At 45.3% G+C, this 25,432-nt stretch overlaps 1 protein-coding gene across 2 annotated transcripts in view; it reads left to right on the top strand.

Moving 5' to 3' along the window:
- LOC138662812 (zinc finger protein 773-like) overlaps positions 1–25,057 on the top strand; it is a 60,145-nt gene extending 35,088 nt beyond the window's left edge. The window contains exons 3-12 of one of the 2 annotated variants that reach the window (XM_069748772.1): positions 1,500–1,650; positions 1,780–1,959; positions 2,042–2,165; positions 3,992–4,104; positions 5,338–5,487; positions 14,666–14,845; positions 14,928–15,051; positions 15,135–15,232; positions 15,431–15,521; positions 24,148–25,057. In XM_069748772.1, the coding sequence (XP_069604873.1) occupies positions 1,500–1,650; positions 1,780–1,959; positions 2,042–2,165; positions 3,992–4,104; positions 5,338–5,487; positions 14,666–14,845; positions 14,928–15,051; positions 15,135–15,232; positions 15,431–15,521; positions 24,148–25,004 (2,068 nt within the window). In that variant the 3' untranslated portion in view covers positions 25,005–25,057. The remainder of the gene's footprint in view (positions 1–1,499; positions 1,651–1,779; positions 1,960–2,041; positions 2,166–3,991; positions 4,105–5,337; positions 5,488–14,665; positions 14,846–14,927; positions 15,052–15,134; positions 15,233–15,430; positions 15,522–24,147) is intronic. The other variant, XM_069748773.1, reaches the window with a different exon arrangement.
- The last annotated feature ends 375 nt before the right edge of the window (positions 25,058–25,432 follow it).

The following is a 25,432-nucleotide window of genomic DNA, read 5'->3' as shown; positions in this document are numbered from 1 at the left end:
CAGAAGTGCTGGGCCTGCTTTGTCCTGGATATCCTGCAAGCGCGGCACACCCGTGCCAAGCTCGATATAGTGTGCTGGGATGAAGGGGGATGGCAAGTTTATGTGCCCCCAAGAGTATCGCTGCACGAGAAGTGCTGGACCTGCGGTGTCCTGGATCCCCTGTAAGAGCGGCACTCCCGTGCATTGCTCGATGTGGTGTGCCAACGGGGTTTCTCACCGAGGTCACCGCAATTCAGCCCAGCTGGGAACGGAGCATCAGTGATGTCACCGCTAGACACTGAGGCTGTGCTCGCAGCAGCTCATTCACCAGTGGTTCTCAGCCTATAAGGTCACATCTTGGCACCGTCCAGGTTGGAAACTATTTCTCCCCCAGACATGAATTACAGCGTGGGATAGAATGATGGAGAGGTGAGAGATATTGTTGTTTTATTGTTTTTGGTTTATTACAGGAGATTGCGGGCTTCGGTTGAATTGGGCAAGGTCGTAAGTATGGTTTAATTTAGATTATTATAGGAGTCTGTGTTATTCTTTCAATTAAAGGACTTTATCCTGGGTGTCTATGTTTTCTTACAATGTGACTATGGGGTTAGTAATGGGGGCATCTTATTGTTGCCTCTCCATTACTAACCTTGAGGCTTGATGTCACCGGACAATACAAAGGTGTCACCAACCCCTCCAGCTATTACCTCACTTGCCACCGCTAAAGGGCAAGTGGGAAGAGATAGGCTAAGTGCAAGAATTGGTGCATCTTAGAGATGTGCCTTTTCCAGGGTGGCTGAGAGCTGATGTTTCTAGCCTGGGAGGGCCAGTATCCATGGCCCCTTCTTAGGCTATTAATATTAACCCGCAGCTATCTGCATAGCCTTTGCTGGTTATTAAATATAGGGGGACCCTATATCACTTTTTTGGGGGGTCCCCCATTTTAATAGCCACTAAAGGCTAAGTATACAGTTGTGAGCTGATAATAATAGCCTGAGATGCTCCATGGGTATTACACCCTTCCTAGGCTATAAACAAACTACTGTGTGTGAATCAGACCTGAGATCTAACGTGATAGAAGATTACAGTGCGGGGAAGACGGGAAACCTTCATATAGACGGCCGGTGGTGATGGAGTCAGTGACCGACTCTGGACAAATATGTTTCTAGAGCCGTAGTTAGAGATGAAGATGTCTTCCTCATCATGAAGTAGTTATTTCTCCTGTCACGTGTAATGAATATCTCCTGCAGTATTGCTAATGCCGATTCAGGGTCGGTAAATGAGACGAGAATTAGCGTTATGGAAGATGAGTCTATGAGAAACGTATTCAGCTGCCGACTCCGAGGAGGAAACTGCTTGTTTTCTGTGGCCTAAATATATAGGTTTTATTAGTAGATGTAAAGAGAAAACAAAATACTGTAAAATAATAAATCTCCTCATATGTTTCCTTTATTATCTCCAGTAATTGTATTATTACACAGGATTCTTATGATGTTACATCGGCTCATCTTCTCATTCAGGGTCTCCACAATATCGAATCCTGTCAGTGAAGATCTTCTACAAAAGAAAATTTTCCTGATTTACCCATCACAGATGGATATGGGCAGAGACAAGATGGCGGAGAGGATATTACACCTCACCCTAGAGATCCTCTTCCGGCTTACTGGAGAGGTGAGAGAATCTGATGACGTCACATTACATCATTCTTATCTATGGGAATAACAGATGGACAGAACTGGAGAGGTGAGGACTCTGGAAATGTCTGTAGTGAGATTTATTAATGTGTCACTCCATTACCAGGATTACACAGTGGTGAAGAAGACCTCTAGTGATCGCTGTCAGGACCCTGTGTCTGAGGGATGGGGAAGACCCCTGAGCCCAATCACGGGGCCTCCACCTCACCCCCTGATCCATGAGGACATCAATGACCAGAAGATCCTAGAACTCATCTACAAGATGATTGAGCTGCTGACTGGAGAGGTGACACTGCTGGGAATGCTGGGACATTATACAGTAACACTATGAAGGGATCGGGGGATGATGGTATCATTGTATGTGTCAGGTTCTTGTAAGGTGTAAGGATGTCGCCGTCTATTTCTCCATGGAGGAGTGGGAGTATTTAGAAGGACACAGAGATCTGTACAAGAACGTCATAATGGAGTTTCCCCAGCCCCTCATATCTCCAGGTAATAGGACAGGACTAAATACACTGCTCAAAAAAATAAAGGGAACACTTAAACAACAGAATATAACTCCAAGTAAATCAAACTTCTGTGAAATCAAACTGTCCACTTAGGAAGCAACACTGTTTGACAATCAATTTCACATGCTGTTGTGCAAATGGAATAGACAACAGATGGAAATTATTGGCAATTATCAAGACACACTAAATAAAGGAGTGGTTCTGCAGGTGAGGACCACAGACAACATCTCAGTACCAATGCTTTCTGGCTGATGTTTTGGTCACTTTTGAATGTTGGTTGTGCTTTCACACTTGTGGTAGCATGAGAGGGACTCTACAACCCACACAAGTGTCTCCGGTAGTGCAGCTCATCCAGGATGGCACATCAATGCGAGTTATGGCAAGAAGGTTTGCTGAATCTGTAAGTGCAGTGTCCAGAGGCTGGAGGCACTACCAGGAGACAGGCAAGTACACCAGGAGATGTGGAGGAGGCCGTAGGAGGGCAACAACCCAGCAGCAGGACCGCTACCTCAGCCTTTGTGCAACAAGGAACAAGAGAAGCACTGCCAGAGCCCTGCAAAATTACATCCAGGAGGCAACAAATGTGAATGCATCTGCACAAACGGTTAGAAACCGACTCCATGAGGATGGTCTGTGTGCCCGACGTCCACAGATGGAGGTTGTGCTCACAGCCCAACACCATGCAGGATGCTTGGCATTTGCCACAAAACACCAGGATTGGCAAATTCACCACTGGCGCCCTGTGCTCTTCACAGATGAAAGCAGGTTCACACTGAGCACATGTGACAGACGTGACAGAGTCTGGAGGCGCCGTGGCGAGTGATCTGCTACCTGCAACATCTTTCAGCATGACCGTTTTGGCAGTGGGTCAGTAATGGTGTGGGGTGGCATTTCTTTGGAGGGCCTCACAGCCATTAGGTACCTAGATGAGATCCTCAGGCCACTTGTGAGACCATATGCTGGTGCGGTTAGCCCTGGGTTCCTCCTAATACAGAACAATGCCAGACCTCATGTGGCTGGAGTGTGTCAGCAGCTCCTGCAAGATGTAGGTATTGAAGCTATGGACTGGCCCTCCGGATCCTTAGACCTGAATCCGATTGAATACATCTGGGACATCATGTCTCGCACCAACGTCACCATGCACCACAGACTGTCCAGGAGTTGGCAGATGCTTTAGTCCAGGTCTGGGAGGAGATCCCTCAGGAGACCATCCGCTGCCTCATTAGGAGCATGCCCAGGCATTGTAGGGAGGTCATACAGGCACGTGGAGGCCACACACTACTAAGCATCATTTTCTTGTTTTGAGGCATTTCAACTGAATTTGGATCAGCCTGTAATAATAATAATTTTATTTATATAGCGCTAACATATTCCGCACCGCTTTACAAATTATAGAGGGGACTTGTACAGACAATAGACATTACAGCATAACAGAAATCACAGTTCAAAATAGATACCAAGAGGAATGAGGGCCCTGCTGCTCGCAAGCTTACAAACTCTGAGGAAAAGGAACCCAATAATTATTATTTTTTTTTTTTTATTTGATTTTCCACTTTGATTTTGAGTATCATTCCAAATCCAGGCCTCCATTGGTTAATAAATTAAATTCCATTCATGATTTTTTGTGTGATTTTGTTGTCATCACATTCAACTTTGTACAAAACAAAGTATTCAATGAGAATATATCATTCATTCAGACCTAGGATGTGTTATTTGAGTGTTCCCTTTATTTTTTTGAGCAGTGTACATACAGCCTATAATTATCTGTATGTAAAAAATGAATTCACTCCCTGTATGTGTTTCCTCCAGATCTATCTAGTAAGAGGACAACACCAGAGAGATGTCCCCGTCCTCTTCTTCCACAGGACTGCAAGCAAGAAGATCCCAGTGCTCCTCAGGATCATCAGTTAGATGGAGAGAAGGTGTCCGGAGATGTCCCCTGTGTGCCCCCATATAATAATAATGTCCCCTGTGTGCCCCCATATATTACTACTGGCCCATGTGTGACCCCATATATTACTATTGGCCCCTATGTGCCCCTATATATTAATAATGTCCCCTATGTACCCCCATATATTAGTAATGTCCCCTATGTGTCCCCATATATTAGTAATGTCCCTTATGTGCCCCATATATTAGTAATGCCCCTATGTGCCCCCATATATTAATACTGTCCCCTATGCTCCCCCATATATTACTAATGTCCCCTATGTGCCCCCATACATTAGTACTGTCCCCTGTGTGCCCCCATATATTCCTAATGTCCTCTATGTGCCCCCATATATTTGTATATTAGTAATGTCACCTGTGTGCCCCCATATATTAGTAATGTCTAGTGATGAGCAAGTATACTCGGTGCTTGGGTGCTCTCCGAGTATTTATGACTGCTCGGAGATTTAAGGTACCGTTACACTAAACGATTTACCAACGATCACGACCAGCAATAAGACCTGCGATGTTTACCCTGGTTACAGCTGAACACATCGCTAGATTGGCATCACACACGCCGATCTAGCGATGACAGCGGGGCCTGATCATTGGTCGCTGTCACACCTAACGAGATTGTTAGCGGGATCGTTGTTACGTCACAAAAAGCGTGACGTTGCAACGATATCCTTAACGATATCGTTATGTGTGAAGGTACCTTTAGTTTTTCTTGCCGCAGACGGATGATTTACGGCTGCTAGCTAGCCTGAGTACATGTGGGAGTTGCATGGTTGCTAGGGAATCCCCACAAGTAATCAAGCTGTCTAGTAGCCACAAATCATCCAGCTGTGGCAAGGAGAACTAAATCTCTGAGCAGTCATAAATACTCGGAGACCATCCGAGTGTGCGCGGAAAAACCCGAGCAACGAGTATACTCGCTCATCACTAGTAATATCCCCTATGTGCCCCCATATATTAGTAATGTCCCATATGTACCCCCATGTATTAGTACTGTCCCCTATGTGCCCCATATATTCGTACTCTCCCCTATGTGTCCCTATATATTAGTACTGTCCCCTATGTGCCCCATATATTGGTAATGTCCACAATGTGCCCCCATATATTAGTAATGTCCCCTATGTGTCCCCATATATTAGTAATGTCACCTGTGTGCCACATATATTACACAGGATTCTTATGATGTTACATCGGTTCATCTTCTCATTCAGGTCTCTACAATATTGGATCCTCTCAGTGAAGATCTTCTACAAAAGAGAATTTTCTTGACTTACCCATCAAAGATGGATATGGACAGAGACAAGATGGAGGAGAGGATATTACACCTCACCCTAGAGATCCTCTTCCGGCTTACTGGAGAGGTGAGAGATTCTGATGACGTCACATTACATCATTCTTATCTATGGCAATAACAGATGGACAGAACTGGAGAGGTGAGGACTAGGGTTGAGCGAAACGGATCGGTCATTTTCATAAGTCGCCGACTTTTGGCAAAGTCAGGTTTCATGAAACCTGACCCGATCCCTGTGTGGGATCGGCCATGCGGTATGCGACCTTCGCGCCAAAGTCACGTTTCATATGACGCGTTCAGCGCCATTTCTCAGCCAATGAAGGTGGACGCAGAGTGAGGGCAGCGTGATGACATAGTTCTCGGTCCCCACCATCTTAGAGAAGGGCATGGCAGTGATTGGCTTGCTTTCTGCGGCGTCACAGGGGCTATAAAGGGGCGTGCACGCCGACCGCCATCTTACTGCTGCTGATCTGAGCATAGGGAGAGGTTGCTGCCGCTTCGTCAGAAGCAGGGATAGCGTTAGGCAGGGAATATAAACCCCCAAACCGCTTGTGCTGTACCGATTTCCACTGTCCAACACCACCTTTTCCTTGCAGGGACAGTGGAGGCTAGATTTCAGTGCATCAGCTCTGTAGCTTATAAGGCTCCCTGATAGCTGCATTGCTGTTTGTACGCCGCTGTGCAAACCAACTGCTTTTTTCAATGCACAAATCCTGTTGTTCCTTCCTTTCTGCACAGCTATCTTGTTTGTTTGTCCACACTTTTGTGTGCAGCAGTCCTTTTTATTGCTGGCTGCCTGCCTTACTTTTCTGAGATTACTGTAGGGAGATAGTAATTGTAGTACAGTCCCTTTTTTTTATATATATATCTTCAAGCCACTTTCTGCCCCTGAAACTGTAGTGTGAAACAGTGGGCCTGTATTTTTCTGCACTGTCCCACACCTAAAAAGGGAGATTTATATTGCCAGTCAGTGCATCTGTGCCAGTCCAGTCTGTTGTATCTGTCAGTCATTTTGTGCCACAGAAACAATACTGTAAAACAGTGGGCAAGATTTATTCACTAGTCTTCCATATAAAAACAAAAAGGGGAGATTAATATTGGCAAATCTGTGGTATCGGTCTGTCATTTTGTGCCACTGAAACACTACTGTAAAACTGTGGGCCAGATTGATTGACTAGTCTCCCATCCCCCCCCCAAAAAAAGAAGGGGAGATTAATATTGGCAAATCTGTGCCAGTCCAGTCTGTGGTATCGGTCTGTCATTTTATGCCACTGAAACACTACTGTAAAACTGTGGGCCAGATTGATTCACTAGTCTCCCATCCCCCCCAAAAAGAAGGGGAGATTAATATTGGCAAATCTGTGCCAGTCCAGTCTGTGGTATCGGTCTGTCAATTTGTGCCACTGAAACAATACTGTAAAACTGTGGGCCAGATTGATTGACTAGTCTCCCATCCCCCCCCCCCAAAAAAGAAGGGGAGATTAATATTGGCAAATCTGTGCATCTGTGCCAGTCCAGTCTGTGGTATCGGTCTGTCATTTTGTGCCACTGAAACACTGCTGTAAAACTGTGGGCCAGATTGATTCACTAGTCTCCCATCCCCCCCAAAAAAGAAGGGGAGATTAATATTGGCAAATCTGTGCATCTGCGTCAGTCCTGTCAGTGGCATATCTGTCAGCCACTGTCTGCCACTGAAACTGTGTACTGTAATACAGTGGGCCTGATTTTCCCTGCACTCTCACACACCTATAAAGGGAGATTTAAATTCACAACAATTTTGCGTCCACCTTGCAACTGGTTTTACAGTACCAAATACCGTTTGTTAGTTTGGTTACATATTTCCAAGAATGAGGAAGTCTGGTGGAAGAGGTCGTGGCCGTGGGCGGTCATTGCCAGCTGGTAATGATGGTAGTGGTGGTGGAGCATCAGGTGGTCGTGGGAAAAGCAATATAGCACCTAAGTCTCGAGTTGTTCAGCCACCGTCATCGTCTGGCTACACAAGGCCTTGAACGCTCCCTTTTCTGGGAGTAGGAAAACCGCTTTTAAAGCCGGAGCAGCAGGAACAAGTTTTGGCTTTCCTTGCTGACTCTACCTCTAGCTCTTTTGCCTCCTCTTTGGAAAGTGCAAAATGTAAAAGCAGCACGTCGTCAGTGGATGTTCCCGGTCAGGGACAAGTCGCTTCCTTGCGTTCTTCACCCAGAACAACAGAGAAGGATGCATCAGGCGACACAACGGGTTACTCCATGGAGCTCTTTACACATACCGTTCCTGGGTTAGAAAGGGAAATTGTTAACAGGCCATGCTCATTACAAGATGGATTGGACATGGAGTGCACAGATGCACAGCCACCGCCAGATTCTTATGCTGTTCCTTTGACTCAGATCACAACATTGCCCTCGCAGTGTGCTGATCCAGAATCTGACCCAGATGAGACTATGGAGCCCCATCACGAACGCTATAGCACCGGCTTACACGGTGACACAGTGGAAGGTGCACAGGACATAGAAGAGGAGGTCATAGATGACCCAGTTGTTGACCCTGATTGGCAGCCATTGGGGGAACAGGGTGCAGCCGGCAGTAGCTCTGAAGCAAAGGAGGAGGAGACGCAGCAGGCATCAACATCACAACAGGTTCCCTCTGGCAGGCCCGTATTTGGCCAAAAACGTGTGGCAAAACCAAAACCAGTTGTAGGACAGCGTGGCCATCCGGTTAAAGTAGCTCAGTGTGCAATGCCTGAAAAGATATCCGATAGTAGGAAGAGTGCAGTCTGGCATTTTTTTTAACCAACATCCAAATGATCAGTGCAAAGTCATCTGTAAGAAATGCTCAAGGACCTTCAGCAGAGGTCGGAATGTTAAAAATCTAAATACAAGTTGCATGTGTAGACATTTAAACACCATGCACTTGCAAGCCTGGACTAACTACCAAACGTCCCTTAACGTTGTTGCACCCTCTCACAATGAAGCTAGTCAGCAACGCTACATCCCTTCCCTCACTGTAAGTCCACCATTTACCACACCACCTGCTGCAAATGTGGAGGTTTCATCGCAAGGCCAAAGCAGTCATGGAATCACCAGGTACAGGTTCTTGCTAGGAAACACTGTATGTAGGCCAACAGCAAGAATACCATCACCAACCCTCTCTCACTCTGCCATGTCCACCGGCACCCCCGTTAGTACCACCATATGCAGCTCTCCAGTCCAGCTCACCCTACAAGAGACTCTCGTTAGGAAAAGGAAGTACTCATCCTCTCATCCGCGTACACAGGGTTTGAACGCCCACATTGCTAGACTAATCTCATTAGAGATGATGCCCTACCGGTTAGTTGAAAGCAAAGCTTTCAAAGCCCTGATGGACTACCCTTTACCATGCTACGAGCTACCCAGTCGACACTTCTTTTCGAGAAAAGCCATTTCTGCCCTCCACCAGCATGTAAAAGACCTCGTTGTCCATGCACTCAGGCAATCTGTGAGTAGAAAGGTGCACCTGACAACAGATGCATGGACCAGTAGGCATGGCGAGGGGCGTTACGTGTCCATCACAGCACACTGGGTTAATGTGGTGGATGCAGGGTCCACAGGGGACAGCAATATTGGGACAGTTCTGCCTAGCCCACGGTCTAGGAAACAGTTGGCTGTAGGCGTTCACCACCCCTCCTTCTCGTCCTCCAGCAGAAGCGACAGCTCGTCCACAGACCGCAGTCGCACGACCACTCCATCCGCAGTTGCCACTGTTGCACACGAGGTGTCCCATTATCGAACAGCTAGTGGCAAGCGTTAGCAGGCTGTATTGGCAATGAAGTGTTTGGGCGACAACAGACACACTGCGGAAGTTATGTCCGAGTTCTTGCAGCAAGAAACTCAGTCATGGCTGGGCAGTGTACATCTTGAGGCAGGCAAGGTAGTGAGTGATAACGGAAGGAATTTTATGGCTGCCATAGCCCTTTCACAACTGAAACACATTCCTTGCCTGGCTCACACCTTAAACCTGGTGGTGCAGTGCTTCCTGAAAAGTTATCCGGGGTTACCCGACCTGCTCCTGAAGGTGCGCAGACTTTGCTCGCACATCCGCCGTTCGCCCGTACACTCCAGCCGTATGCAGAACCATCAGCGATATTTGAACCTTCGCCAGCATCGCCTAATCATCGACGTTGCAACAAGGTGGAACTCCACACTGCACATGCTTCAGAGACTGTGCAAACAGAGGCGTGCTATTATGTATTTGTGGGAGGATACACATACACGGGCAGGTAGTAGGATGGCAGACATGGAGTTGTCAGGTGTGCAGTGGTCGAAGCTACAAGACCTCTGTCAAGTCCTTCAGTGTTTTGAGGAATGCACACGGCTGGTTAGTGCAGACAACGCCATAATAAGCATGAGCATCCCCCTAATGCGTCTGCTGATGCAAAGTTTGACGCACATAAAGGAGCAGGTGTCTGCAGCCGAGGACCAGGGAAGCCATGATGACAGTCAGCCATTGTCTGGTCAGGGAAGTCTACTGGGCGAGGTGGCGGGCGAAGAGGAGGAGGATGATAGGGATGAGTATTTTTTAGATGAGGAAGCTTCTCAGGGGGCAATAGAAACTGGTGGCGTTGCAAGGCCAGGTACAGGGTTTTTGAGGGAGGCAAGTAAAGTTGATTTGCCCGAAAGTGCTCCTCAACCCAGCACAAGCAGTGAATTGACAACTGGAGCATTGGCCCACATGGCGGATTATGCCTTGCATATCCTAAAAAGGGACACCCGCATTATAAAAATGATGACCGATGACGATTACTGGTTGGCCTGCCTCCTGGATCCATGCTATAAGGGGAAACTGCAAAACATCATGCCACATGAGAACCTTGAACAAATATTGGCAACCAAACAAGCAACTCTTGTTGACCATTTGATTCAGGCATTCCCAGCACACAGCGCCGGTGATGTTTCTCACACGAGCTGCAGGGGGCAACAGGGCAGAGGTGTTAGAGGTGCACAAATCAGAAGTGGCGTTGGACAGAGGGGTTTTCTGACCAGGTTGTGGAGTCATTTCGCAATGACCGCAGACAGGACAGGTACTGCAGCATCAATTCAAAGTGACAGGAGACAACATTTGTCCAGTATGGTTACTAACTATTTTTCCTCCCCTATCGATGTTCTCCCTCACCCGTCATTCCCATTTGATTACTGGGCATCCAAAATAGACACCTGGCCTGAATTGTCCGAATATGCATTGCAGGAGCTCGCTTGCCCAGCAGCTAGTGTGCTATCAGAAAGAGTATTCAGTGCTGCTGGTTCAATACTGACCGAAAAAAGGACTCGTCTGGCTACCCAAAATGTTGATGATCTAACCTTCATTAAAATGAACCACTCATGGATTTCTAATTATTTTGCCCCACCTTTCCCGGCTGACACCTAGCTTTCCTTTAAAAAGGTCTTGCTTTTGGACTGGTCTTACTGAGTGTTCCAATTTCTCCATTTGCAGCTGCTGTATGTCCAGCATACGACATGTTTACGCCTCCCTAAATGGGCTGACTCCCCCCACGTGGCCGTGGTCTCACCACTTGGGAGTGCCGTTTGTCTGAAGAGGTGGGTGTGCCCACTTTTGGTCGACGGCACTGGCACCGGGTCCCTCATAGTACAATGAAGTGTCTCTGGCGGTGGTGGCGCGCACCCAACGTCAGACACACCGTTGTAACATAAGGGGCCTTGGGCCAGTACCGCCGGGCACGAGAGAGTGCCCCCCACCCCGCAGCTCAAACTGTGCTCTAGCACTTGCAAAATTATCTGTCAGTGCTCCACCGCTGTTTAGTCTATGCGGTTAAATCCTTCAATGCCTGACACTGACAATACCAATTTGTTGACATTTAGATCAATAAACCTCAAGGCACGATGCACAAAATCAATAAGAGGAGGAATCATATATATATCCACCAATGTGCATCAATGGAAAAGAATAATGGACAGATCCGGAATATATGTAGAAGAACGAAGAAAAACCGAGACAAAAGTCCAAAATAACGTGTGAAATAACAATATTTATTTATAAAATAAACAGTTTAACGGTGGGAAAGAATACCAAAAACAGCACATCACCGGGGACATATAAATAGTACAGAAACGTATGAAAATAGATTTATACGTATAAATAGACCGTTTTGATAAACCATATAGCGGTGTAGATAAAATACTAACATGTTATAAAGTGCATGTGCAAAAATATGAACAGTGGGCTGGAACAGACCAAATAGAGTGATTAGCAAAAAGATATGAAATAATGCCTGCTAATACTGTGGGCAAAGCTAATTAAGGTCCGGAAGAGACCAAGAAGCCAACTAAATATAGAGCTCCTAGTGGCGAGTGCCAAAACAAAATAAGGTGGTAGTATTATGGGAGAAAACCAGCCATGGATATTACCTGCTATATGGTGAGTATTAGCAGGCATTATTTCATATCTTTTTGCTAATCACTCTATTTGGTCTGTTCCAGCCCACTGTTCATATTTTTGCACATGCACTTTATAATATGTTAGTATTTTATCTACACCGCTATATGGTTTATCAAAACGGTCTATTTATACGTATAAATCTATTTTCATACGTTTCTGTACTATTTATATGTCCCCGGTGATGTGCTGTTTTTGGTATTCTTTCCCACCGTTCCACTGTTTATTTTATAAATAAATATTCTTATTTCACACGTTATTTTGGACTTTTGTCTCAATTTGTTGACATGTATGATGCTACTTAAAATATTCAGTGGCCCTGTCCTACATTTACACCAGTAAATACTTTGCGCCAAATAATAATGTCTGAAAGTCAGCAGAGGAGCCCACCCATGTACCCAAGTATGCCACCTTTTTTTTGTTTGTTTTGTTTTTTTGCGAGACATTAACATCTATGTATTATTTTGGAGTACTAACTGTGTCAGACACTCCTTCCAATTGTCCTCCACTGACCACACCAATGCTGCCTGTGTACCCCTGCAAGGTAATTGAAACTGCATTGAGCCACCTTTATTTTATTTTAGGCCTACTAAGTCTGTCTGCGGTCCCTCCTTCCATTAGTCCTCCACTGACCACACCAATACTGCCTGTGTACCCCTGGAACCTATTTAAAAGTGCATAGAGCCTACTTTTTTATGTTAGGCCTACTAAGTCTGTCTGCGGTCCCTCCTTCCAATAGTCCTCAACTGACCACACCAATGCTGCCTGTGTACCCCTGCAAGATAATTGAAACTGCATTGAGCCTACTTTTTTATGTTAGGCCTACTAAGTCTGTCTGCGGTCCCTCCTTCCAATAGTCCTCCACTGACCACACCAATGCTGCCTGTGTACCCCTGGAACCTATTTAAAAGTGCATAGAGCCTACTTTTTTATGTTAGGCCTACTAAGTCTGTCTGTGGTCCCTCCTTCCAATAGTCCTCCACTGAGCACACCTATGCTGCCTGTGTACCCCTGGAACCTATTTAAAAGTGCATAGAGCCTGCTCTTTTATGTTAGGCCTACTAAGTCTGTCTGCGGTCCCTCCTTCCAATAGTCCTCCACTAACCACTCCAATGCTGCCTGTGTACCCCTGGAAACTATTAAAAAGTGCATAAAGCCTACTTTTTTGTATGTTAGGCCTACTAAGCCTGTCTGCGGTCCCTGCTTCCAATAGTCCTCCGCTGACCACACCAATGCTGCCTGTGTACCCCTGCAAGATAATTGAAACTGCATTGAGCCTACTTTTTTATGTTAGGCCTACTAAGTCTGTCTGCGGTCCCTCCTTCCAATAGTCCTCCGCTAACCACACCAATGCTGCCTGTGTACCCCTGGAACTTATTTAAAAGTGCATAGAGCCACCTTTTTTTTTATTTTAGGCCCACTAAGTCTGTCTGCGGTCCCTCCTTCCAATAGTCCTCCACTGACCACACCAATGCTGCCTGTGTACCCCTGCAAGATAATTGAAACTGCATTGAGCCTACTTTTTTATGTTAGGCCTACTAAGTCTGTCTGCGGTCCATCCTTCCAATAGTCCTCAATTGACCACACCAATGCTGCCTGTGTACCCCTGGAACCTATTTAAAAGTGCATTGAGCCTACTTTTTTATGTTAGGCCTACTAAGTCTGTCTGCGGTCCCTCCTTCCAATAGTCCTCAACTGACCACACCAATGCTGCCTGTGTACCCCTGGAACCTATTTAAAAGTGCATAGAGCCTACTTTTTTATGTTAGGCCTACTAAGTCTGTCTGCAGTCCCTCCTTCCAATAGTCCTCCACTGACCACACCAATGCTGCCTGTGTACCCCTGGGAACTATTTAAAAGTGCATAGAGCCTACTTTTTTATGTTAGGCCTACTAAGTCTGTCTGCGGTCCCTCCTTCCAATAGTCCTCCACTGGCCACACCAATGCTGCCTGAACTTCTTTTAGCCTACTTTTGTATTTGGGACTATATCTGTGTTTCCTCCTCATCCTGCCCATTGCCCAGCCAGTGCTAGATAACTCTGCAGGTACATTGACCCAGACCGCTACATTCCCCTTGCACGCTACACAGCCAGATTCTGACCCTGCTGAAAGTGAGGTTCCCCTTCCCGCAAACAATACCACCTTACACGGGGACAAAGAAGAAGGTGCAGATGAAAGTGCAGGTTCCATCATCAGGTGGGGGGGATACTCGTTGGCGACATCACTGGCACAGGGCCCCTCATAGTATGCTAAAGTGTCGCTGCCGGTGGGAGGCGCCCCCGCCGTGCAAACACACCGCCGTACTTTGAGGGGCCCTGTGCCAGTGCCAATGCGAACGAGTGGGCCCCCCCTGCTTGCTCAGGATCACAGCACTTGCAAAGTTGAAATACTTACCTCTCTCTGCTCCACTGCCGTGACATGGTCTACGTTTCCTGGGCCCACTAAATACTTGAACCAACCTTACCCCCCACAACTTTAGCCAAATGACCCCCAATTTCCAATGCCTAACTATTATTATAAAGAAAATTAAGATTGACAAGCTTCAGTAACAAGAATGGATGTTTTTGCCATTAAAATGGGCACTGTAGGTGTTTTCCTGTCCTCCACTCACTGCCGACTATGCTCCCTCATTGACTTGCATTGGGTTTCATGTTTCGGTCGATCCCCGACTTTTCCCGATAATCAGCCGATTTCACTCGACTCGACTTTTGAGATAGTCGGGTTTCGCAAAACCCGACTCGACCCTAAAAAGTAAAAGTCGCTCAACCCTAGTGAGGACTCTGGAAATGTCTGTAGTGAGATTTATTAATGTGTCTCCCCATTACCAGGATTACACAGTGGTGAAGAAGACCTCTAGTGATCGCTATCAGGCCCCTGTGTCTGAGAGATGGGGAAGATCCCTGAGCCCAATCACGGGGCCTCCACCTCACCCCCTGATCCATGAGGACATCAATGACCAGAAGATCCTAGAACTCACCTACAAGATGATTGAGCTGCTGACTGGAGAGGTGACACTGCTGGGAATGCTGGGACATTATACAGTAACACTATGAAGGGATCGGGGGATGACGGTATCATTGTATGTGTCAGGTTCCTATAAGGTGTCAGGATGTCGCTGTCTATTTTTCCATGGAGGAGTGGGAGTATTTAGAAGGACACAGAGATCTGTACAAGAACGTCATAATGGAGGTTCCCCAGCCCTTCACATCTCCAGGTAATAGACAGTACTAAATACACACGGCCTATAATTATCTGTATGTAAAGAATGAATTCACTCCCTGTATGTGTGTCCTCCAGATCTATCCAGTAAGAGGACAACCCCAGAGAGATGTCCCCGTCCTCTTCTTCCACAGGACTGCAACCAAGAAGATCCCAATGCTCCTCAGGATCATCAGGTAGATGGAGAGAAGGTGTCAGGAGATCTCCCCTATGATGTGTAGACGCCGGTGAAGGTCTTGTGCTCAGTCTTGTTTTATCCACCAGTATTATATGTTTTATACTTGTGTAATGAGAACGGTGGAGATGGCAGGATTAGAGCTGATCATAGATGGGACTTCTCCATCTGTCGGTGACTTTTATAATATTTGTTTCAGGGTGAAGATCTGACCCATATTAATACTACAGAGACATATGTGAGGGGGGATGCGTGGTGTAAAGAGGAGATTCCTACATATGACTACCCAGGTGAGTAGTAACCACTAAATGCAGAGAAGTCACAGATTCTTCTCAGTCACCGGCTGTGGCTGCTTTATCGGTGGTGTAGTCCGGCCGTATTACCATGATCACCATTTTGCCTCTAGACCACAACATTCTCCTCCACCCAAAACTGTTCAAATGACTTTGGTCATTGAAAGCCCTTTTCTATAGAACTTACAACCTGGTAGATCCACCTACCCCCTGGGTTTAGGAGACTCTGTTACCTGCCCAGATCTGTGAACTATAAAGCCAAATGACAGCGTACGTAGAATGTGCTGACAAAATAGAAAATCACTTGAAGAAAAATATTCTGATGGGCCTGTAAGAGAAAGCAGACGGTAATGATGCTGTTGGCTTCCTAGAACCCTGAGATCTTATCGGATGAATCTCCCTTCTCTCCCTTCTGTGCTGCTGAATGTGATCATATGGTCCCTACAAGACCAGGTCCAGTCTTTCTGGCCAAACTTCACTTTTATGATCAACAACATTAAATGTGCAGTGAGGCCAAGTGTGAATTTCTGCACAATAACAGAGTTTCCCTTTATCCTGACTTTTCAATTTGTGTTAAAACCGACTAACTTCCAGGAGGATTATGATAATCTACATAAACCCATCACACCGGTGCCATGATATATCTCTGAGCTGTGCGTGGCTGATGGCTGTAATATATATTTATTCCCGCCTGCAGGAGATGTGTTGGCTCCAGCCCTGGTTTCATGGATTCTCTCCACCTCATAAATTACATTGTTTTTGATCCTAAGAAATTCAGATTACTGCACAATCTCTCCTGAAATGGGGAGCAATATTATTTTCTCTAATCTTCTGGTCAGGATTCATAGTAGCTCCAATGGTCCACCATAAATGAATGCAACTCTGGTTTACTGCCGTGTAATCTGTATTTGTAGTTTTCAGTTAATGAGATCCTCGGGCTCTGTGGGCGGGGCTTTATGTGGTGCTCTGGGGCGGGGCTTTGTGGTGCTCTGGGGCCAGGCTGTGGGCGGGGCATTATGTGGTGCTCTGATTACATATTCATCTGTATTGGCTTATGACAGGCCGCTGATCCCTCACTGTCCTGCCCCCATTTTTACATAATGCATATAATAGTGTTGATATTATTGTTGATAATGCCTACAATATTGTGGCTATTGGGAGGCTTAGAAAAAAAAGTACATCCAGCAAAATGTCACCAGCAGCGCCTGTCCAGTAGCATCTATCTCTCATAGATGCTACTGGACAGGCGCCGCCATCGCCAGTGACGTTTTCGCTGGATGTAATTTTTTTTTCTAAGCCTCCCAATAGCCACAATATTATAGGTTTTATCAACATACATGTTTCTGATGGGCCCCATAAGATGCTTTATATTAAAATATGCCCCATATAATGCTGTACAAATGCGGATTATGGCCCCATAAGATGCTCCATAAAGACATTTGCCCCATATAAAGCTGCACAAACATTGATTATGCCCCATAAGATGCTCCATAAAGACATTTGCCCCATATAAAGCTGCACAAACATTGATTATGCGCCATAAGATGCTCCATACAGACATTTGCCCTATATAATGCTGCACAAACATTGATTATGCCCCATAAGATGCTCCATAAAGACAGTTGCCCCATATAAAGCTGCACATACATTGATTATGGCCCCATAAGATGCTCCGTGTAGACATTTGCCCCATCTGTTGTTGCTGCGATAAAAAAAAAAAATCACATACTCTCCTCTCGTCACTGTGGCACCCGGCACTTGCTATAGTCTTCTGCTCCCCGTTCCACCGCTGGCCGCCACTGCGTCTTTCGCGTCCTGTGCACTGACTGATCAGGCAGAGGGCGGCGCGCACACTAATTGTCATCGCACCCTCTGACCTGAGCGTCACTGCAGAGGATGGGGAAGACGCAGCGGCAGCCAGCGGCGGTGGAACGGGGAGCAGGTGAATATTGCGCACTACGTTATACTCACCTGGTCCTGGCGCGGTCCCTGCATGTCCCTGGTTCTCCGGTCGCTGACAGCTTTTTTCTGTAGTAAGTGGTCACATAGTATGGCTCATTACAGTAATGAATATGCGGCTCCACCCCTATGAGAGTGGAGTGGGGTCCATATTCATTACTGTAATGAGTGGTACCATGTGACCGCTCACTACAGGAAGAAGCTGCCGGCACCGGGGAACCAGGGACACAGCGCCAGGAGCAGGTGAGCATGATTACACAGCTGCCCCTCCCCCTCCCCTGCCGACCCCTGGGTATGACTCGTGTATAAGCCGAGAGGGGTAATTTCAGCCTAAAATAATGGGCTGAAATTCTCGGCTTATACTCGAGTATATACTTAATATATCAGTGTTAAATGTATAAATGCGCTTACTCAGTGTACCCGAAGGATAATGGCTTCACCTTGAAGGGACAATAGAAGAGGTGGGATATGTTGTTATTCCACCGTGAATAATTGGATTGGACCTCTAATTTCCAGGGTCCCATGCTGCTAAAGCTGGAATAGGTATAATATCTAGATTATGGTAATCTCAGTTCAAAAAAGCCCCATTTTGAGGAGATGTGCTGGTGCACTTACTTAGTTAATCTTCTACCAATTTGATGGAGTATAGATAGGTTCCAGATATAGTCTTTGCGCTGATTGTAGCGTGGTTGTCTGGATATTTAATAATAATCAGCACAGTACTCAATTTAACAATCTAAGACAGGGCTGAGATTTACGTGTGGTACGTACATAGCTGGTTTTTAAACCAAAATAGCGGTACCTTGCTTGTTGGAGCGTTGTTAGTAATCTGCGGTCCGTGGGGCTGTTGGTGGTGTGAATAGCCTTGCTGGAGTGCCGTTCCTAAAGGTGGACTACAGCCGCGAGTCCACCTGTAGATACTGCGCGGTGGCGGTAGTTGTCGGTGGCTGCAATCAAGAGGCAGAACTCACGCTGAATCAGTGGAGACACCGGCGCCTGGTGTGCTCCAGCCGGAAGCAGTGACGCACGAAAGGGGAGGAGCTAAGCATGACATGACGAACTAGCGAGGACAAGTACCAATGAGATCAATGGAATAGCCAACGCGCTTTAGGGGAATCATTCCCTCTTCATCAGGACTTTGATGCATTGGTACGCCCTGTCGCTCACACCCCTTCTATGCTAATTAGATTGCATGTCACCTGTGCCAAGTATTACTTGTTGCGGCGGAGGATAAACTTAGTATTAGAATGGTGTCTGTCTGAAAGGATGGGTGAATGGGCTGTATCCTACAAGTAATTGAAAAAGGGCGGAAAATAAAACAAGTGCTTGCCTAGTTATGAATGGGTAGATAGAACTAGAGCTAAATAGGTAGGGGGACGCGAATAGAATTTAAAAGATTTATTTATTTCAATAATTAAAAAAGTTCCTCTAGAAATAGCATTTGTCTGTAAAAAAGAATTTAATTAATATGAGAGAATAAAAATTATAAAATATGTTTATAATTCAGATGAACTGCATAGATTTAATTTAAATAAAATACATTAAGATGCTGGATGTCTTATGTGCATGAATAAATATAAAATGTAAGTTCAAGATTTGTGTCGGAGTCCTAAAAATTGAAATTATATGCACTAAAAATCATTAAAATAATGATGATCATTTTCCTGGATTACACACGTAAGAAGTAGATGGAACAATACTAGGTACGGTGATTGGTGCATTGTGGTTACTTTATTTCAAAAATGGGCAATCATTACTAAAATATTCATACTCATTTTGTTTATTTTACCTGTTTTGTGACTTCCCAGTACCCATCCCTATATGGGACTGAGTGATCGTATTTATTTAATTAAAAGCATATACCGTATATACTCGAGTATAAGCCGACCCGAGTATAAGCCGACCCCCCTAATTTTGCCACAAAAAACTGGGAAAACTTATTGACTCGAGTATAAGCCTAGGGTAGGAAATGCAGCAGCTACCGGTGAATTTCAAAAATAAAAATAGATGCTCCATACCATTCATTATTGCCCCATAAGATGCTCCATATAAAGCTGTGCCACATATAATGCTCCATACATTTCATTATGGCCCCATAGATGCTCCATATAAAACTGTGCCACATATAATGCTCCATACTGTTTATTATTGGCCCATAAGATGCTCCATATAAAGCTGTGCCATATATAATGCTCTGCACCGTTCATTATGGCCCCATAGATGCTCCATATAAAGCTGTGACATATATAATGCTCCATACCGTTGATTATTGCCCCATAGATGCTCCATATAAAGATGTGTCATATAGAATGCTCTGCACCGTTGATTATGGCCCCATAGATGCTCCATATAAAGCTGTGCCACATATAATGCTCTACACCGTTCATTATGGCCCCATAGATGCTCCACATAAAACTGTGCCATATAGAATGCTCTGCACCGTTCATTATTGCCCCATAGATGCTCCATATAAAGCTGTGCCATATAGAATGCTCTGCGCCGTTCATTATGGCCCCATAGATGCTCCATATAAAGCTGTGCCATATAGAATGCTCTGCACCGTTCATTATGGCCCCATAGATGCTCCATATAAAGCTGTGCCATATATAATGCTCCATACCGTTGATTATTGCCCCATAGATGCTCCATATAAAGCTGTGCCATATAGAATGCTCTGCTCCGTTCATTATGGCCCCATAGATGCTCCATATAAAGCTGTGCCATATAGAATGCTCTGCACCGTTTATTATGCCCCCAGAGATGCTCCATATAAAACTGTGCCATATAGAATACTCTGCACCGTTCATTATGGCCCCATAGATGCTCCATATAAAGCTGTGCCATATAGAATGCTCTGTGTTGTGAATTCTGCTCTTGGGCTCCCTCCGGTGGTTGTTGATAGTAATGCAGTTATTCCTGAGCAGCAGTCTTGGACAGGTGTTTCTGCTAATTGCAATTCTGACTGTGGTATTTAGCTGTGCAGGATTCATTAGTCCTTGCCAGTAGTCAATGTTCCTTTGGAAGTGTTGGTCCTCTGCCTGGCCTCTCCTGCTTGCTGCCATCTCAGCAAAGATAAGTGCTTGCTTCTTTTTTTTAGACACACGGCTGTGTGTTTATTTTTTGTGCTGATCTTGATTCTATTTGGTTCCTGCTAGACTGTGCCTGATGTTTTTCTCAGTCTAGTTGGATTCGCTGGAGTCGCAGATATACTCTCCACATCTTTAGTTAGGTGGTGGAGTTTTTGTATTTTTCTGCTGTGGATATTTTGTAGTGTTTTATGCTGACCGCATAGTATCCTGTACTATCCTTTTCTATCTAGGTAGAAGTGGCCTCCTTTGCTTATCCCTGTTTTCTGTCTGCGTGTGTCTTTTCCTCTCCTACTCAGTCATTATTTGTGGGGGGCTACCTATCCTTTGGGGGTCTACTCTGAGGCAAGAGAGTTTTCCTATTTCCATCTTTAGGGATATTTAGCTCTCCGGCTGTGTCGAGGTGTCTAGGTCTGGTTAGGCACACCCCACGGCTACTTCTAGTTGCGGATAGGATCAGGGTTTGCGGTCAGTAAAGTTACCACTGCTCCAGCGAAGGTCATTTCATGCTGCTCCAAGGCCACCTGATCATAACAGTTCTGCACCGTTCATTATGGCCCCATAGACGCTCCATATAAAGCTGTGCAATATATAATGCTGCTGCTGCAATAAATAGAAAAAAAGACATACTCACCTATCTTGCTGCCCGCAGCTCCTCAGCATCCCGTCTCGGCGTCTCTAAGTACTGACTGTTCAGGCAGAGGGCGGCGCACACTGTACGTCATCGCGCCCTCTGACCTGAACAGTCAGTGCAGAGGACGGGAAGATGGAGCTGCGCCCGGTGGGTGGAACGTGGACAGGTAAATATGTAATACTCACCTGCTCCAACGTCCCTGGCTCCTTATCCCGGAAAGATGGTCTCCAGGTGCCGCAGCCTCTTCTTCTGTCAGCGGTGCGGTCACCGTTACCGCTCATTAGAGGAATGAATATGCGGCTCCACCCCTATGGGAGTGGAGTCCATATTCATAACTTTAATGAGCGGTCCCACGTGACCGCTGAACAGGGGAAGAGCTGCGGCACCCAGAGACCGTGGGACAGGCGGGGGGAGCGCCAGGAGCCCCAGAAGCAGGTAAGTATGTGACAGACCTCTCACCCGCTGACCCTGCCGCCGACCATGACTCGAGTATAAGCCAAAAGGGGCACTTTCAGCCCAAAAATTTGGGCTGAAAATCTCGCTTATACTCGAGTATATACGGTAATTCAATCTCATGGTTTAGTCCTTTTGGTGTCATGCTATCCCAAGTGAAAATCCATCTAGATTGCATTCTATGTCTAATAAAATAAACATGCTAGTTCTAGAGGAACTTTTTTAATTATTGAAATAAATAAATCTCTTTTAAATTCTATTTGCGTCCTCCTACCTATTTACCTCTAGTTCTATCTACCCATTCATAACTAGGCAAGCACTTTTTTTATTTTCCGCCCTATTTCAATTACATGATGTTACAGTGGTGTTTCCTGATAAAGGAGTCTTGGACTCTGAAATGCGTAGAATAATAACGCCACATGTACTAATAATTCTGGAATTCTTGTGATTCAGCAGCGTAGAAATTTACCACAATTATCCCAATCAGTATCTAACGGCTGGTCCTTCCTGGATTCGTGCATCTACTGCAGCGAATCCTTTCAATGCTTCAACTCAGCTACATCTGGTGAGTGCAATCCTATGGATTAACCTTTTAACCTTCTCAGATAAGAGACTATTTGCGCTCTTTCCTTCAACAGTTTTCATAGGGCATGCTTTCATGGAATATTTTCTCACTCTTGTCTTTATAAATTGTCCACACACGTAGCAAAATGCATCTGCTGGGCGCAAACAACCTCTTGATGCCATCTAAAAAAAGATTCCTCTTTATCTATGATTCGTTATTCTCTTACTCAACAATAACATAAACCGAAATGTTGGTTCGAGGTCACCTATGCTTTTATACTTGTATTGGCTATTGAACTTGTTCTACGCCTGGGTGGCAAGCATTCATATTGGTATATGGTCTCCATCCTGTCATGTCCTGCTTTGATCCTGCGCCTCCATCCTGTCATGTGCTGCTCCCATCCTGCGCCCCCGTTTTGTGATTTGGTGCTGTCATCCTACCGTCCCCATCCTGCCATGTGCTGCTGCCATCCTACGTCCCCATCCTGTCATGTGCTGCTCCCATCCTGCACCCCCGTTTTAATCAGTGATGGCAACAGACACTGTGGCGGTATTGAGTCGAAAGTGGCTGCCTTGCTCCACAGACGTGTGTTATATATTCTTTAGAAAGTTACTTGGTAGCTTTGCTGACGTATTGTATAGTGTAGATATTCTTACACATACTCCTGATATCTGTAACGAAATCATTAATGTGGGTGGAAATGCCACGACATCATGAGAGGGTGGGATTGTGACGCAGTAAGCGGCGCCTGCACAGTCCGCGCTGCAGTGTCTCTTCAGATGTATGTAAGCAACGTCATGAGGGCAGGATCGTGTCCACCGTGTCCCCACGGCCCCTGATTCCAGCCCATAAATGTCCCCCTGCTCCCTGAATCGGCGCCTGCACAGTACGCACTTTCCAGCGCCATTTTCTTGAAGACACACTGCAGTATCTAAGAAAATGGCGCCAGAAAGCACGGACTGCGCAGGTGCCAATTCCAGGGGGACATTCATGCCCTGGAATCAGGGGGCCTAAGTAAGGAGAGCAGGGGGACATTCATGCCCTGGAATCAGGGGGCCTAAGTAAGTAATTGCTGTGGCATGAACTGCCACAACGTCATGAGGGAGGGATCGTGTCCACTGTGTCCCCATGTCCCCTGATTCCGGCTCATAAATGTCCCCCTGCTCCTGGAATCGGCGCATGCGCAGTCCACGCTGTCCGGCGCCATGAGGGGGCGTAAGTAATTGCTGTGGCATGACCTGCTGCAACGTCATGAAGGCGGAATCGTGTCCCCACGCCCCCTGATTCCGGGAGCAGGGGGACATTTATGGGCCGGAATCAGGGGGCGTGGGGACCTTGTGGGGGTGGAAACTAAGTGATATGGGCAGGATTGTGACACAGATTTCGGCGCCAGCGCAGTCTGCGCTTTCCGGCGCCATTTTTTCGTGAATACGGAGCGTCGCACTTGCGCAGTCTATAAAGGCTTCGGATAGAGTGACGCTCCTACCATTATATTATAGATGACTACTATTGAACAGTCCGAGAATGTTCTAGGAAGTTCTAAAAGTTTCTAGAAACTTCTAGATAATTCTGGAAAATTGTAGAAACCTCTGCACAATTCTAGCAATTCAAAAATATTCTAGAAGACTACTCAGTATTGAATACGAATCGAGATTTTTACCGAAAACAGACAAATTTCAAAATTTCATTGTCCTGATCACAGAAGCAAAGTTTTGGTGGAACAACAATTATTTTCTATTTGTTTTATGCATAACGGGAAAGGAAAACACACTGTCTACCCAGGAAGAAAAAATTATTGTTACATTATGTAATTAAAGTTTTTTTTTTACATAGCTTGCCATTTTTATGGATAGTTTAAGTAGAAATGTTCAAAAATATAAAACTCAAGGATATTTTATTAAAAAATAATAATCGTTTTTATCTTAGCAGATGACTGTACCAGGAGATCAGAGGGACAGCTGACATCTTCATTTTTTAAATATGATGATTTTGAGATCGTACAAGATACAACTGAAGTGATTGCTCATGCTCCAGATATATCATCATCCATTCACAGCAAAGATCTGTCATCTAATCCTATGAAACAGGTCCCATCTTCTGATACGTTACCGGTTACTAAGGAAAATCAAAGTCACAAAAGAGGCATTAAAAAGCAAACTGCTCCTAAAGCAAATAAGTCATTTTCATGTTCAGAATGTGGGAAATGTTTTAATCGGAAATCAGATTTGGTTAATCACCAGAGAACTCACATGGGGGAGAAGCCTTTTTCCTGTTCAGAATGTGGAAAATGTTTACAATGGAAATTAGATTTGGTTAAACACCATAGAACTCACACAGGGGAGAAGCCCTTTTCCTGTTCAGAATGTGGGAAATGTTTTACCATTAAAGAGAATCTTGTTAGACACCAAAGAACCCACACTGGGGAGAAGCCTTTTTCATGTTCAGAATGTAGAAAATGTTTTATCCAGAAATCAGATTTAGTTAAACACCATAGAACTCACACGGGGGAGAAGCCTTTTTCCTGTTCAGAATGTGGAAAATGTTTTAAATGGAAATTAGATTTGGTTAAACACCATAGAACTCACACAGGGGAGAAGCCTTTTTCCTGTTCAGAATGTGGGAAATGTTTTAACCAGAAAGAGAATCTTGTTAGACATCAGAGGGCTCACACAGGGGAGAAGCCTTTTTCCTGTTCAGAATGTGGGAAATATTTTAACCGGAAAGGGAATCTTGTTAGACATCAGAGAACTCACACAGAGGAGAAGCCTTTTTCATTTTCTTAATGTGGGAAATATTTTACTTGGATATCAATTGTTAATAAACATCAGAGACATCACATAGGGGAGAAGCCTTTTTTATGTTCATAATGTTGGAATCGTTTTAACCAAAATTGAATCTTCTTAAATGGGTTGTCTCTTGTCATTCCTCACGTTTGTTGAAAAAAAGGATAAAACTGAACCTTATTAATTCCAAATGTAAAACTAGACCTATAATTTACCCGCTGAAGGTTAGTCAGAAGGTGACTAATAGGAAAAACATGTACCCCACAGTTCAGTATATAGGGTGAGGTGACGTATACATACTCTCCATGCCTCTTATTTTTCTTCCGGGTTTCATCGTACTTATCGAAGGCGACTCATCAGGAGAATATTTAAAAGGAACCTGTCACCCCCAAAATCGCGGGTGAGGTAAGCCCACCGGCATCAGGGGC

Source organism: Ranitomeya imitator, chromosome 2 (assembly GCF_032444005.1).
Source record: "Ranitomeya imitator isolate aRanImi1 chromosome 2, aRanImi1.pri, whole genome shotgun sequence".
In the NCBI taxonomy this organism is placed as follows: domain Eukaryota; kingdom Metazoa; phylum Chordata; class Amphibia; order Anura; family Dendrobatidae; genus Ranitomeya; species Ranitomeya imitator.
Note: the sequence above shows the minus strand (reverse complement) of the source record. Positions and strands in the feature narration are given on the sequence as shown.